The sequence below is a fragment of the Microcaecilia unicolor genome, chromosome 11 (genome assembly GCF_901765095.1).
Source record: "Microcaecilia unicolor chromosome 11, aMicUni1.1, whole genome shotgun sequence".
Lineage (NCBI taxonomy): Eukaryota > Metazoa > Chordata > Amphibia > Gymnophiona > Siphonopidae > Microcaecilia > Microcaecilia unicolor.
The window spans coordinates 125,787,517-125,804,472 of NC_044041.1; the positions used below are offsets into that span (position 1 = coordinate 125,787,517).

Genomic DNA, 16,956 nt, shown 5'->3' on the forward strand with positions numbered 1-16,956 from the left:
ATAGCAAACATAAATAATATAATACTAGCATCCTCCTTTTCCACTGCGCTGGTGTAGCTGCTTTATGACTCATTTTCTGCCATCATAATTTTCACCGTAAAGTAAATGAATAATGAGCTTGGGAATGATCATAGAGGTGGTGAAAGGCTGTGGCATTAGTGTTAATTGCATAGAGTGTTTTATAATTGGCATACTATGAAAACCATCGTTAATACATGCTTGGAGTCACATTAAAATTTTCAATGTTGCATTTATAAGGCTGCAAGGTTCAGTTAGGATGCTTTACAAGTGTTTCCCTTTGTACATAGTTGTACAGTTAGCCAAGTCTATCTGTGTATTTCTTCTAGGTTCTCAGTAAGAAAGCTGCTAAGACTCAGGCTTCAGTCAAGAAAACCCAGAACTTGGGAACTCTGGATTTCAGCACTCTCCAAGAACTGTATCCTTCAAAGCCAAGGCACATACAAAGCATTACACCTTCCAGTACCACAACTCCTAGTAGGTGTTACCTGAAGGCACTGATGACTGCAGAGGAAGAAGGGAATTAATTTTTGTCATCTGGTCACCCTTTTCAGTCTTAAATTGTTGGGCTAGTTGCTGGGCTGCCACACAACCAGTACAGTTTAAAAAAGCACCGTCCTCTTTCTGCAGTGAAGTTATCTCCTTATAGTTGGAATGTGAGGAAGGGAACCTGTACAAGAAGGATTGGAACATGTCATGTGTGTTAGACTTGTATGTCATGTTCCTATGGCAGAGCTTCCTAAACTGTGGTTTGGGACCCCAAATAGGGTCACAAAACCCACATTTGGGGTTACACCTTAGTGAGCTTTCCTATAGATGGATCGTTATTCTTCGGGGGGGGGGGGGGGGGGGGACGGACAGTTTTTTATTTTGTCACAACCACAAAAACATTTAGTACTGTCTAGTGTGTTCTGCTGTTAACACATTCCAAGGCTTGTGGCAAGTGATGTTAGGAGAACTGGATAACCAGTCAGTTTCATGTTATTGAAACAGTAGATAAAGGTAATTTTCTACATGTAAGATGAATCATGTTCAAGGTTCCTTACCCCTTACCACCATAGTACACTATGGGGGTCTTAAAGTGCGCTAGTGTTTTTAGCTCCAGCTAACATCAGCTGGCTCTAAGTGCTGAGACACCCTTATATTCCTATGGGCATCTCTGCGTTTAGCACAGCTTTTTAGTGTGAGCTAAAAACGCTTAGAGCACATTAGGTAAAACAAAACCTATAAATTGCTGCTTTTAAAAAATGATTATTAAATGCCAGCTGCAGAGACTAAATAAAACACAGATAGGTCTGTGGAGTTGGTACACCAAACCTTTGGTTCTGACTCCTCACTTTTTCTACTGTGACTCCTACTATGTACTTTTGAGGGGCATAATCGAACGCGAACGCCATGTGTAAAAACGTCCATCTCCGGAGACGGCTCCACGAAGAGGCGGAGCGAACCGTAAAATCGAAACGAGGTGGCCGTCCATCTTCGGTTTCGATTATATGGTTCGGCCCGCTGAAATCCCATCATTTGTGTCGACTCTAGAGATAGACGACACAAATGGTGAGATCGCTGGACCTAGAGATGGCCATCCGCGGTTTTCAGCGATAATCGAAACCGCTGCCAGCCATCTCAAAACGGACCTAATCCAAGCCATTTGCTCGTGGGAGGGGCCAGCATTCGTAGTGCACTGGTCCCCCTGAGCATGTTTTTTTTTTTTTTTCTTCCGATTTTTTGCTGTCTGCATGGGTCCCGCACAGCACCTACTAAACTAAAATTGCTCGGGGGACCTGCATACTGCTGTCATGGAGCTAGGTATGGTATTTGAGGCTGACATAGAGGCTGGAAAAATATTTAAACAGTTTGTTTTTTAGGGTGGGAGGGGGTTAGTGACCACTGGGGGAGACGGGAGATCATCCCCGATTCCCTCCGGTGGTCATCTGGTCAGTTTGGGCACTTTTTGGAAGCTTGGTTGTGAAAAAACAGGACCAACTTTGTGTGGGCTAAATGCTCGTCGGGGACGTCTTGCTTCTTTCCATTATCAGGCGCGGAGGTCCATCTGTTAACCACGCCCTGAAACGCCCCCTGCCCCGCCTTCACTACCGTTCGGCCACCCCCCGAGAATTTTGCCTGTCCCCGTGACGGAAAGCAGTTGGGGGCCGTCCAAATTCAGCTTTCGAGTATACCTGTTTTGAGACGGACGTCCATCTCCCGATTTGTGTCGGAAGATGGGCGTCCGTCTCTTTCGAAAATAAGCTGGTTTGTATTGTTGTTTGAATATTTTTACTGCTGTAATTGTCTATTGCTCTTGTTTGATTTATTCTTACTATACACCACCCTGAGTGAATTCCTTCAAAAAGGCGGGGAAATAAATCCGAATAAATAAATGCCCTCAAATCTGGTCTAATTATTCTTAGAGCAGAGAGCAACCTCTCAACACTGACTTGGGTTGGTGGTAAAGCACTAACCAGAGCAACATCTCTAACAATTTCAGGATATAATAGAATGGTATTTTGCACTAGTTTTGATAAATGATCACATTTTTCAACTTTTTAGTTTGATCCAAATATCCCTCAGTTGATGTTAAGTAGATACTGTCCCAGCTTATGACTTGATCAATAAATTCCCCTTTTCCGGCACATCCCATCAAAATGGAAACAACTTTGTGTGTTCTGGCAGCAATAACTATATTCCTTACCTTGCCAATGAGGTTTCGTTGCCAGCTGCAGCGTGTGCACAACTGTCTATAAAGTTTTCTGATTCTTATCTGGCTGGAAATAACTGGGCATTGGCTCATTGCTTTTGCTGTCATCTTTCTCACTCGCAGTTTTAAATACTTCTGGATGAAAGTGCTATAAATGTCTTTTGAGATTGGAAGCTCTCATAGGAGCATTTTTATCACTGACTGAATATATCCTGATCTTAGTATGACAACATTTGTCTTCATCTGGGACCTGTGTCATACACTGACACACAAACTATTTTCCATCTTGAATTGTGGTGAAATGTTCAAATACAACTGACTTTATGGAAAGCTTCTTTGATATTATGAATTTATATTTTTAAATTACAAATCTGTCTCCCCTTCCTTTTGGTTACAAACTGAAAAAGCTAATGCCTGACTGAAGCTATCACCAATGGAGAGTGTGTCACTTCGGGTTGGTAAATTCCTGTTGATTAATGGCCCTGGAAAAAGCGAATGGATATTAGGCTTTAACAGGACAAAAAAATATATAGGTATAAAATGATAAATTTAACCATATATTATGTAAGTTTTTATTATGAAGATGAAATCTGAGTTGGTACCTTTTTAATGACTCCCACACAAAATTGTTTCTGACTCCAACTCCACAGCTCTGGTGCTGGTATCTGGATTGAAGCTGGCACCGAATATCCTTTTCGTGTAGTCGACGCTGGTATTATCAGGATAGTGGACAATATTCAGCCGTTTATCCCGCATAGGACATAACTTTATCAAATTAGCTATCTGGATAAAGGGTAAATATTAACACTTCCTGGACAACATCACTGCTGTACCTACACCACCATTGTGGAACTATCCAGGTAATTCTGAGGCAGCTGTAAGGTATTAAACCATACAATTGCATAATGCCTCTAAAGTGGCGTTATCGGATATTACCCTTTGAATATTCATCCTTAAGTTTTCAAAATGTTTTTTCTGCCAGACCATTTTTAGCATAACTAACACACTTAGATGTGTATGTAGTACACTGAGTTTTACTTTTTTTTTTCCTTAACTAATATCTTAAGCATTGAAGCAGAAACAGAAGAGGAGAGCCTATTGGATTCTTATACAACACCGGCAAAAGTATGTTGTGGTGGGGATTAGACATATATAATGAGACAGGCAAGGAAGCCTCGTGGCAAGAGGTTCCTGGCAGAAGCGATGTCTTTGCTGCTGTTTTCTGATACGCCTCCTGGAAAATTTTAGGCATATATAAGTGGTTTCTGTTTATACGTTATGATCTACACCATTCCCCTACCCCTCCCCTCCCCCCCCAAATTATAGTGGTTTAAAAAAATCTATATGAAGCCTACCCACATAGTTACCCCTCTGATTACAAAGAATGCAACAAACTCCCAAAACCTGGGGGAAAATCTTTCAAAAACAAGGGACAACCCCCCCCCCCCCCCCCCCCCCTCTGTTCTTCAAATTTGCCAAAGGATCTAAGTTCCTTAGACCTGGCACCTCTCAGGTCTTCAAATTTCCCAAAGGGGCTAAGTTTCCTCAGAGCTGGCACTTCACATCTACATGCTTTCTTTTGGGGTAGAAGCTGACTGTGGCACCTGGAACAAAGACCACCCAAAGGGCTTGCTGTGACCTTTAGGCACCACAGGTGATCAGGACAAACAGGGTCAGCAAGATAGACTGGATCCAAATTAACTGATGCTTTATACAGCAGGAGCAACAGACAGATGAAGAAATGTTTACAGAGATTAGGAAAGCTGGCAAATTGGGCAACACTATAATAATGGGTGATTTCAGTTGCCCCAATATTGACTGGATAATGTTACATCAGGGAGTGCCAGGGAGATAAATTTCTAGATGTAATAAACGACTGCTGCTTGTAGTAACTGGTCCAGGAACCAATGCGAGGGGGGAGCCATTTTGGATCTGGTCCTTGGTGGCAGGCCAGGGCATACTACTACTACTTATCATTTCTATAGCGCTACTAGACGTACGCAGCGCTGTACACTGAACATGAAGAGACAGTCCCTGCTCAACAGAGCTTACAATCCAATTAGGACAGACAAACAAGAGATAAGGACTATTAAGGTAAGGATGATAAAATAAGGGTTCTGAACAAGTGAATAAGGGTTAGGAGTTAAAAGCAGCAATCAAAAAGGTGGGCTTTTAGCTTAGATTTGAAGACGGCCAGAGATGGAGCTTGACGATAGTGCAAGAGGTGTCTATTGGGTCCCCTGGGAAACAGTAATCGTAAACATATTCAAGTTTGAGCTACTATCTGGGATGAACCCGCAAAGGAAATCTACTGTAGCTGTATTTAATTTTCAAAGGGCGGCTATAGTAAAATGAGGAAAATGGTTAAAAGAAGCTAAAAGGATTGGCTGCTAAGGTTTGGACACTAAATCGGGTGTGGGTGTTATTCAAAAATACTATCTTGGAAGGCCAGACCAGATGCATTCCACGTATTTGCAAAGGTGGAAGAAAACAGCCAGTATGGTTAAAAAACGAAGTGAAAGAGGTTATTAGAGCCAAAAGATTGTCCTTCAAAGAATATAAAAAGGACCCAAATGAAGAAAATAAGAAGCAACATTAAGCACTGGCAAGTTGGATGCAAAGCATTAATAAAGAAGGCTAAAAGAGAATATGAAGAGAACTTGCTGCAGAGGCTAAAACTTGCAGTAATAACTTTTTCAGGTACATCAGAAGCAGAAAGCCGCAAGGGAATCCGTGGGACTGTTAGATCTCGAAGGAGCAAAAGGGGCATTCGGGGGAGGACAAGGCCATAGCAGAGAAACTGAATGAATTCTTTGCTTCGGTCTTTACGGAAGAAGATGTAAGAGATCTGGCAGTACCAGAAATGATTTTCAAGAGTGACGGTGCGGAGGAACCGAAAGAAATCTCGGTGAACCTGGAAGATGTACTGAGACAAATTGAAGAGTAGTAAAACACCTGAACCAGATAGCATACATCCAAGGGTACTCGAAGAACTCGAGCTGTGAAATTGCTGATCATCTGCTATGATCTACTGTTAGTAATATGTAACCCTTCGATAAAATTGTCCGTAGTACCTGAAGATTAGAGGGTGGCCAATGTGACATGGATTTTTTTTTAAAGGGTCCAGGGGTGATCTGGGAAATTCAGACTGGTAAGCCTGATGTCGGTGCCAGGCAAAATAATTACAGAACACATACACAAACATGGTTTAATGGGACAGAGTCCGCATGGGTTCAGCCAAGGGAAGTTTTGCCTGTACCAATTTGATTCATTTCTTTGAAAGTGTGACTAAACATGTGGATAAAGGTGAGCCAGTTGATGTAGTGTATCTAGATGTTCAGAAAGCTTTTGATAAAGTTCCTCATGAGAGACTCCTGAGAAATTAGTCATGGGATAAGAGGCAAGGTTCTGGTGTGGACTAGGATTGGTTATTGGACAAAAATCAGAGGATAGGGTTAAATGGTCATTTCTCTCAATGGAAGAGGGTGGTGTGCCGCAGGGATCAGTACTGGGACCGGGTGCTATTTAATATATTTATAAATGATATGGAAATTGGGATTATGAGTGAGGTGATTAAATTTGCAGGTGACACAAAACTATTCAAGGTTGTTAAAATACATATGGACTGTGAAATATTGCAGGAGGACCTTAGGAAATTGGAAGAGTGGGCATCTGAATGGCAGATGAAATTTAATGTGGATAAATGCAAGGTGATGCACATGGAAAGAATGATCTGAATCATAGTTACCTGATGCTAGGGTCCATCTTGGGGGTCAGTACTCAATAAAATGATCTAGGTGTCATTGTAAATAATATGCTGAAATCTTCTGCTCATTGTGTGAGTTTTGGCCATAAAAGCAAACAGGATGCTAGGAATTATGGGAAAGAGATGTGAATAAAACCGAAAATACTATAATTCCTCTATCGCTCTGTGGTGTGACTGCACCTTAATTATTGCATTGTTCTTTCACTGTATCTCAAAAAAGATATAGCGGAATTAGAAAAGGTTCAGAGAAGAGTGACCCAAAATGATAAAAGGGGATGGAACTCCTCTTGTATGAGGAAAGGCTAAAGAGGTTAGGGCCCTTCAACTTGGAAAGAGCATGGATGAGGGGAAATATGATTGAGGTCTTCAAAATCCTGAGCGCTGTAGAAGTAAATCAATTTGCTTGCTCTGGGATTTGTGGTATGGAGTGTTGCCATGATTTGGGTTTCTGCCAGGTACTTGTGACCTGGCTTGGCACTGGGCTAGATGGACCATTAGTCTGACCCAGTATAGCTGTTCTTATGATTGAACAGATGGGTCCCAACTTTTTTTTTTCTGCCAAAGGTTTAATAGTTCTGTTCTGAAGGGCGGTATAAGTGCTTTACATATCAAGGAGAGAGACCTAAGCACAGTGGATTTGAATTTAGCTTGGTGCCTTTTCAGTAGTAGCTCCAGATGATCTACATTCAGTTACAGTAGATATTTTTCTTTTCCCAGAGGGCTTACAATCTAAGTTCCTTTTCTTCATACTAGGACAGTCCAGACGGAATACTAGCAGATCGCATGGTGCACCCTGGAACTTGTCAGTACTTCTCTTGCTCCAGTAGATGGTGCGGGTGGGATCAGTACAGCAAATTTCTTCTGTGCATGCCTGATTTCCCTGGGCACAGTCCATGGCCTATGCCTCAGTGGTAGTCACTTGGTTGATGTTGGCTTCTGGGGTTAGTCCATGGGCCTTCTCTTGATAGTCTAGAGGAAGCCACCTCTCCTGAGCCGTTAGTCTTAGCTTACAGAATTTCACTTTCGTGTGGTTTGCTGTCAAGGGTTCCATAGAGTGGTGCTTTTTTGTTTTGTTTTGCTTCCTACCCCTCCCTACCACCACCCTCCTTTGGGGGGGAGGGGGAACTATACAAAACATTGAAAAAAAAACCCAAATTTTCTAAGACTTTAGAAGCCTAGCTCCTCAAAGTTAGTTCAGAAATAACTAGAAACCAAAAGTAGTAGAGGAACAGGTCAAGGCAGAAGCTGAGGGACTTCCCAGCCCTGCTAAGGGCTGAGTGGATTCTGTGAGGGGTAATAGCCAGCATTTGCAGTCCTGTTTTGAATATTGAGTGACAAACACTATGGGGCTTGTGGGATCTGTTGGCTTACTACTGCTGCCAGATCTTACTATCCCATCATGGGAGGAGCAGCAGATACAATGGCTAATGGTGCTGGGTGTTCCCAGTAATTGAGATGTCTGCTGTGACAGTGGGATTGGCCTCAGCTGGGCTGGTTTTGATAGGCACAGAGCTATTTTAATGCTGGTCCACTAAAATCTTGTGTCATCTGAAGTGGGACAAACTTAAACTAATTTGGTGCTGCAGAGCCCTGCTGGACCTGAGGCTTTAGTTTTACCATGCTGTCACTGAGTGCCTGTGCAGAGCACATTCAGGGCTCCAGGGTCTGGCTCTGCAATGGGGGGAAGGGAGTGAGGTGGAGGAGGCCCAGGGCCTTTATGGGGGTCTAATCAGGGAATGAAGCATCCCAGAGTCCCTACTGAGGGCTCAGAAGCTGAATAGGGTTTTGCATTTGCTATGGAGAAGGCCTACCTTAAAGAGGATGGCAGAGATGAGGGTGCCTCACCCGAGTTGGGGGAGCTTTCTTGCAGAGGGTGTGAGAGGAATTGCCGTTCCTCATAGATTGGGTGCTATCAATTCTTCATATTTCTGCATCGGTTGCAAGCAGAGGTCTTGGATGGGGGAATCCCGTCTTAGCCTGCGGAAGACTCCTAAAGCCTTTCCTCTTTATAGAGCATCTAATAGATGGTTCCTCTCTTAGGCAGTGGGAGGCTAATTAGCCCAGACTATTATGTACAGCTCCTATGGGTTTCTGCACTTCCTTACATTACTTTTTAAATTCCAAACACAATAGACCATTCTTCTAATTTTTGTACATAACTTCTTATGTTGTGTATTGCCTCCAGGATATCCAATCTGTTGCAAATCTTCATTTCACCCACAAAAAGGCAAAGTTTTCCTTCTAAACCTTGGCAATGTTGAGCTCGGACGTATTCAATAAAATTGTCTGTAGTAATGATCCTGAGACACTTCCAGTACTCTCCTTTTTCCTCTGAGTGAATTCCATTCATCACTACTGTCCATCAGTCAGCCAGTTTCTAATCCAGTTCACCACCTTGGGTCCTAACTTCAGCCTGGCCAATTTATTATGGTTCCTCATAGGAAGCTAATAAATAAAGGCTGTGCTGAAATCTTATCTGTCAGGAAGCAGTTGGCTTGGTGAGACCTTCCTGGTCATCTAAAGGGTGTGTGTCCTTGGATCCCCTCAAACTGGGTGATAGTAACTATTGATGCAAGCCTGGGGGGCCCACTGCCTAAGCCGCATTGAGCAGGGGCAGTGGTTGAAGTTTGAAAGCATTGTGGTCTATCAACTGTTTTGGAGACAAGGGCCATTTGTCTGACCCTAGTACAGTTCATCCTGCTGGCACAGTGAAAGGTGGTGTGAGTGTCCAATAATGCAACTGCAGTGGCATGTATGAAAAAGCGGGGGGAGGGGGGAGTGAGCTGTGCAGCTGGGTGGAGTCTCATCTCTTAGCATTATTGTGGGGGTGGACAATATCAAGGTACACTTCTCAGAAAACTGTTTTTGGATCTAGGGGAGTGGGAGCCGAGTCTGTGGCTTTCCAGCTGGTGGTGGACATGACAGTGGAATTCAAAGTACTCTCACTTCTTGAGCTGCAGGAAAGAGAGAGACTCAACAGATGCATTGTTGTAGCACTGTATGTTTTCTCACTGTGGCCTCTAATCAGTTGGGTCCTTCAAAGGATTTCGAGATATCAATTTCTTGTAATTTTGGTGGCTCTGGGCTGTCCTCGTCTGCCTTGTTACACTGATCTAATGCAGTTAGTGGTGTGCTCTGTGTCTTCTGAGGCAGTGGCTAGTTATAATGGAAGACCTGGATCACTTCAGACTTAGTCTGGCCTTTGACAGAGAGTGTCTCAAACGCAAGGGTTATTCTTCATCCCTCAGCAGGGTATTTATTACAGCCTGCTAAAGTTCTATGTCTTTGGCAATTTATCCAGGAGTGCAGTTCATCCACAAGGTGGGTAGAGTTGCTGTCTGTTTTGGTGTTTCTGCAAGGTGGAGGGTTACGACAAATGACTAACTCTTCTCTCAAGGTCAGGTGGTAGCTTTCTTACTTCAGTGATAAAATGAATGAAGTTTCCCTAGTAGGTCTTGTGTGTTGTCAAATGTATTTGGCCACTGTGCAGTCAGTAGTACTGCAGTGGGATCTTAACTTGATTCTGAGTGCTCTGGTAGGTATTCCCTTTGAGCCTCCTTTGAAGAATCTTTCATTGGCTGTTTGCTCAGCCAGAAGTGTCGGAGTTGCAGACCTTTATTGTACACTGCTGAGATTCTGTGTGTCTTCTCCTAGTGTCTGTCTTGACTAAAGTGGTGTGCTACTTCCACCCTCCTTCCTTCCTTTAATATAGATCAGGTAGTCTTTCCTGGCATTTTTCAAAGGATTCTACTATGGAAAATTCTTCAGCACACTCCATAAACAAAAGTTCTCATTCAGTATCTGGAGCTAATAAACTCCTTCAAGAAGTTTTGATAGGCTCTGTTTTGTTTCATGTGCCAATCAAGAGGGAGGTAGCTGCTATAGATCTTCATTGGTGTACTAGATTAAGGCAGTGATAGAGGTGGCAAACATTCTCAATCAAAAGGTGGTTCTACAAGGCTTCAGCGCTCACTCAATTAAATCTCACGCAACCTTCTGGGTGGAGGCCAAGTATGATATCTGTAGGGTGGTGACGTAGTTGTCTCTAAATTCTTTCATCAAGCAATACAAGATTGATGTCTGGGCCAAGAATGAAGTGCCTTGCCTTTTGGCAGAGCAGTTCTGCAGGGAGCCTTGCGTTTCTCCTGCCCTGTGAGATAAGCTGGACTGGTCTTGTAGGATGAAAAGGTAAAACGTAGTCCCATCATTGCAAATCTTGTGATGCGGTGGGTGGAGGCCTAGAGCATTCTCAGTAGACTCACCAGGGAAATTCAGGCATATTCGCTGTTCATAATCGGTCCTCTTTACCTGCCTTCAAGCAAGCCCTGAAAACCTCTCTGTTCTCGCTGGCGTTTCCTCCCTCCTCCTGATGTCTCTGACCCCTTTTCTTCCTATTCTTGGATTTTCTCCTGCTTTTGGTAGTTTTTATGCTCTAACTGCTTCATGCTTTTTATGTACTGTTTTTATGCATTGTTAACCGCCTCATGCCTTTTTAAGGCCATAGCAGTATATCAAGTATGTTGAAATAAGTAAATGATGTCAACCGACAAAGCCTCAGGTGCTGGATTAGCTCAGTAGCTCAGAGGTCTACAGAAGACGAGGGTTCCTGCGCTACCGCAATCTCCTTCCTCCCCTTGGTTCTTAACATTCACAGACTGCACCTGATGTTCTATTGATCTCTTCAGCGGTTTTGTTTAATATAGAACTTAGTTTCCTTCAGTATCTGGAGTTTATTGTAGGTTAATCTGCTGTGAGTCTTTTTTGAGTGTCTTCAGCATCATGGCAGTACGCAGTACTTGCAGCGGTTTCCCCAACAATCACCTCAGCTTAAGGGTACAGTCCTCACAGAAAATAATTCGAAATATAAAATAACCCCACAGCAAGATAACATTGTGCACATTGTGACCGAGGATACTGAATCTTAAGTCCTGCTTACTCAGGACTCTAAATCTGCCCCCCCCCCCCCCAAATTCCTTCTGCAGCTATGAATCCTTCAGAAAATTATGATATAAATCAACCAGGTAATCATGAGGGGAAAAAAAGAAGCATTCTTCCATCAGTGAATAATCCCGATATAGGAAATGTCGCTGCATTGCTTAGAAACAAGCATGGAAGCAAGGGTAAGCAAACAACTAACATGAGCATTTCTAAAAGTCATGCCCTAATCCTGATGGACCACCCCTAAAACAGCAAAAAACATCTAAGGGCCATGTCACTTCTCATTCCAGCAATTCAGGCTCAACTAGCCCCTTCTCCTCAAGATGCAAAATGCTGTAAAAACTGAATTAGGGCAGAGCTGGTAGTAAGGGACAGTGCTTCCATTTTGCAATTGACTGAGGACCCCCCCCCCCCCCCCCAACCAGTCTTTTCAAATTGAAACAATTCACCTGCTACAGTTGCTTCACTACCTCTCTGGTTTACACAGCGATCACCAGATTATATGAGCTCCATCAATAGCTCTCACTGCTGCCACCACTGGGACATCCCAGTAAATTCCAGTACCTCCGGCTCATTGCGTTCTTTTTCTCGTTGTTCTCCACCACCACAGGAATCTCAACCAGAGCAATCTGCTAAAGAATTTTTATACTTTAAATTTATACAAAGAATTTTTAAAGATCTTGCCTTGTGCAGTTCTCAGCTCCAACGTAACAGCAAAGATATTAAGGGGCTCATTTTCAAAGCACTTAGACTTACAAAGTTCCATAACTTATAGAACTTTGTAAGCCTAAGTGCTTTGAAAATAAACCTCTAAATCTATCCTACAGGCTTGTGCTGTAACTAAAGAAGTGATAGCTCTACAAATTCATGAAGTTCTTCAGGAACTCCAGTTTAAATATATGGGAAAACTCCTTCCTCCATCTCACCAACTTCCAGATATCTAGAACTTTGCTATGAAGTCTCATCGGTGCCTGGTCATGATTAGAATCAACTTTTCTTTTCATTCTTTAGAATATGAGGCAGCTATTGAAAAGCACAAGATAACAGATGCAAATCTATAGTCCTCTAGGGAAAAGCAACAAACTCATAGACTTTATAGAAAAGAAAGTATATCAAAGCTCCATGTTAACCCTTAAAATGATAGCACATCAATTGCAGATATTACATTAGCAGCATCCCAAACTGCAACGTCCACATTTTTCCCTCAGATCCGTTTGTCAGCTTCCAACCAAACCTTCAAGAATCCACTTACCATTCATTTGAGCTACCTATGATATGGTGGCAATAGCAGTTATTTCTGGACATTGCACAGTTTGGCTAAGAGCCTCAGCTCTCAGAGATGATATCCATGATAAATTAGCTGACATGCCATGCTTGGGTGATAGCCATTTTGGAGAAAATTGAGATGAAGAATGGTCTTTAACTTGAGAGACTGCAACAATTGGAGAACTCGCCACTCAACCTCAGGATAACGGAGCCCAATCTAAGAAGGTTTTCAATATTGATACTGTTGTTTCTTATCAGTACCAGTCAACAATTCTATCCCGGACAAATATATAGCCGTATACAAGACAGCCACTTCAAAAGCAACCTCAGCAACTATATTTGGAGATAACGACCAAGAGAGTGTAAATTGCAAGCACTCCCAGAAGTTCAGCCAAACCTTCCCATTCTTTTGACTCTTTCCCAGTGGGTGGCAGGCTTCAGCATTTTTATCAACCAGTGGCCATCACAGTGCACTGTTGAGTTCTTCAAATTATTTCTTAGGATTGCAGACTAAATTTCATTATAATATCTGCTTGTTATACTACTATCATGTTTTACCATTATAATGTTAACCATGATCCTTCTGTAATACTAAATGTCTACTTTCTTATATTTCCACCATTCATGATGTATTGTAAGCCACATTGAGCCTGCAAAGAGGTGGGAAAATGTGGGATACAAATGCAATAAATAAACCACTATTACAAGTTTCTGTATGGACCCCAAACCCATCTTGCCATATTACAAGAGGCGGTCTCGCTGTTGTAAGCAAATGACATTTGTAAAATTCTTCCTCATCCCTAAAAAATCAGGGGGTCTCCACCCATCCTAATTCTACATGACCTCAATTACTTCCTCAAAGAGAAGTTCAAAATTAACTCTCTTGCCACTATCCTTCCTCCGTTAAACCAGAACGAATGACTTGCCGCCCTACCCGTTTCCCAATCCATTCCAGCCACTGACAATACTTAAGATTTGCTTTTCTTCATCTCCACTTCCAGTACAAAGTTCTCCCTGTCTTTTGACCCTTTAGGTTTTTACAAAATGCCTAGCTCTCGTGGCTGCAACTCTTAGAAAACAAGGCCACTGTGTCTTTCTGTATCTAGATGACTGGCTTCTCTCTGCACCTACCCACTTGGTGAAACATGTTATGATAGTGTTGGTGCACTGCAGCATCAGGGATTCCTCATAAATGTTCAGAAGTCAACATTAAACCTCACTCAAACCTTGCAGTTCATCAGAGCCTGTCTGAACACAATGGAAAAAAAGCCTTTATGTCAAAGGACAGGTTAGATACCTTGCAGCATATTACTTCTTCAAATCTACACAGGCATTTGCAACCTCAGCCTGCACACCTCTGTGGTTCTTGGGTCATATGGCAGCCATTGTACACATGGCACCACTAGCCAGAATGCACATTTGTCACTTGCAGTGATATCTGAAATTATAAACTCTCAGCAGATCTGTCCAGCTTCTGTACACTGGTGGCTACATTGGCCCAATCAAATATTGGGATGTTTTTTTTTTTTTTAGACTCGCCTACCTCAGTTGATATTAACAACTGATGCTTTAGAAATTGGTTGGGGGAGCCCACTTACTACAGTAGTGAGTGCAAGGCTACTGGAGCCTTTTCAAGTGAACCTTCCACATCAACCTATTACAAGTCAGAGCTGTGTACAGTGCTAAATGTTTTCACAATGAATTCACCCAAATTCTTATCAAAATAGATAATCAAGTAGCCATGTTCTACATAGGCAAGGAGGATCAAGTTCTTTGTTGATAAGCTTTAAGAATTTGGAACTAGCAGTAGTATTAAACATTAGTCTGGGCAACAAATCTTCTAGGTCAGCTGAACTGTGTTTTTAATCTACCCCTCTATAGACCCCCGTGGGATCCTTCCACACGGAGGTGTACAGAGGGTCTGTTCTTCTATGATCTTGTGGACCGCCTCCCTGAATTCCAGTGACACCCTTTCCCATGGGTATCGCCGCTGGGGAGGCATCAGAAGGCGCAGTTCTAGTCTAATTCCCATGACCACAGCTTTCTGTCTTCTTGGGTCTAAATGAATCTTTGGCCATTTATGTTCCCACATATATTCTATTAAAGATCAACCCCAGTTGGTTCAGTGAGTGAATCTTACTTGTGTGTGGATTACTTTGTAGAATAAATGACAGGTAAAGAATGAATAGAAACGAAGACAGAAATAGTTTACCGAAATAAGGTATTTATTCTTACCAAAATCGGAACATCAATCTGGTACATTCATCGGACAGATTCGAGGCTCAATTGGACAGAGCTTTGCCCTCGGAGAGACGTTGGGAATGTTCCAAAAATCTGTCTAATTCTCATCTCTTTTATAGGAGTTGGTCTCAATACAAGTCTATGGCAAGACACTTTTTTTTCTTAATCTTGCATAACCTCTGAATCATACTCAACTGCCGGTCAGGTGCCCACCTCTCCTTCCGTTTTAGTATTGCAACTTATTGTGCAATTTCCCTTTTTGTAAACAACTCCTTGGAGACTAATATCCAAACATGGGCAAATCTTTCTCATATCATCTTGTGATCTGGGTGCCATCTTCTAAAGACAGACTCCATGTTATGAACCAAACTTCTATCATTTCTGTCTTTAATTTCTTCATTTTAGGTGTTACACTCAATTTAGAAGTTGCACCAGGTTTCTTTAAGACTCACCAAGCAGTCCTGCTCTTGCAGGCTCTCTGCTATAAGGCCATCAACTGCTTATCAGGCCTAGTCAGTGCTTTTCAGCTGGTTAAAGCTATGTAGCTTGGCCCACCACTATTCCAGTAGATAGGCCCCAAGCTTGATCACATATTAACATTCCCCTCTTCACCCTATCTCATAGGGTGATACCAGGGTTAACATACCATGATACCATCCATTCCAGAAGGTATCCTATCGGTTTATTGCATTTGAAGAGTCTAATCGAAAACCTGTATAGTCCAACTTGTTTGAATTGAGATTACCACGCAGACACTATTTCTGTTATTTCAATCCTTCTTGGGACTTACTCTTATCTGCAGTTGAGTGACATACCATAGTTACAACAATAATATTTTTCAACCTATTAATATGCAGGTTCTATCTTATTCTTACCTATGTGTGTATATATTGCTAACAATCATTCATTCTTTGGTTATATACTGATTATATCCTGAGTATACATTTGTGTAGATTACATAATCATATTGAATATTGATTACATTGTTTCATAAAGCTTTACGTTATTGTATTTGTATCCCTGTGTGCTACTACCTGATTATACAGTTGCAGACATTTCTACAGTGTCTCTAGCGTTTGCATAGCGATTGGTCCATCTCATAGGGAGATAGTCCAATGTGTTGTCTCCTGTGGTGTTGGGAAGGAGATTTTCGTACAGGGCATATTGTCCTGCGGTTGTCTTTTTTGTTATTGCAGTTTCAATTAAGCGTTCTACTAAGCCTCTAGCACAAGGGATTATGCAGCATCCTACTAATACAAAAATTGCAACCACTATGATTATGGTGGTAGCTGCAGAAATGATAAATGTCTTCCATTTACCAAAAGCTTTATCCATCCAACCAGTCCAAGATGTGTCAACACCAGAATTCTCTGCCAATTCTTGTGACAGTGAGGTAAGACCTTTCAAAGCTCTGGTGATCGATCCATCTGGAGCAGTATTGTTGGGGATAAAAGTACAACACTGTGTACCTATTTTGTGGCACACTCCGCCATCTGCTGCCAGAATCTGGTCAAGCACTAATCGATTTTCTAACGTCATTCTGCTAGTGGCGTCTAACTGTGCTGCAATTCCTTGAACCGCATCTCTCGTGTAATTTACAAATCTCTGCTGGTTGTAATATATATAGTTGATCCAGTCTACATTTTTGTTAATAGTAGCCCACCAGGAGGGAAGTGACGTCACCAACTAAAATGGACGTCTGAGAGCAGAGCTCCCGCTACCCCGCAAGAAGTTTGATAATAAAATCGAGCGAGCAGCTGCAAACGAAGCTCAGCGGGTCTGGATACCCGCCTCCTCAATCGGCAATTTTGCTAAAATGAGTCAGAAAACGACGGGGGTGGATCTAGCTCGCTTTGCCTACCCGAGCGGAGACGGCGCGCCAAGCTCCAAGATGGCGACGGCCCGTGGAGAGCAAGAGAAATGGGAGGAGAAACACCAGCGCCGAAGCGAGGGATCGCCTGAGCGCCCTGTTTTGGAGGAGGCAGACGGAGAGATCGCTCCAGCGCTAAAAAACTGGCTGCAGGAAATCAGC

General features: G+C 42.5%; 1 protein-coding gene across 1 annotated transcript in view; it reads left to right on the plus strand.

Annotated features, from left to right (window-relative positions):
* POLA2 (DNA polymerase alpha 2, accessory subunit) overlaps positions 1-16,956 on the plus strand; it is a 164,551-nt gene that overhangs the window by 14,807 nt on the left and 132,788 nt on the right. The window contains 2 exon segments of the mRNA XM_030219771.1: positions 348-436; positions 3,781-3,838. Of these exon segments, the coding sequence (XP_030075631.1) occupies positions 348-436; positions 3,781-3,838 (147 nt within the window).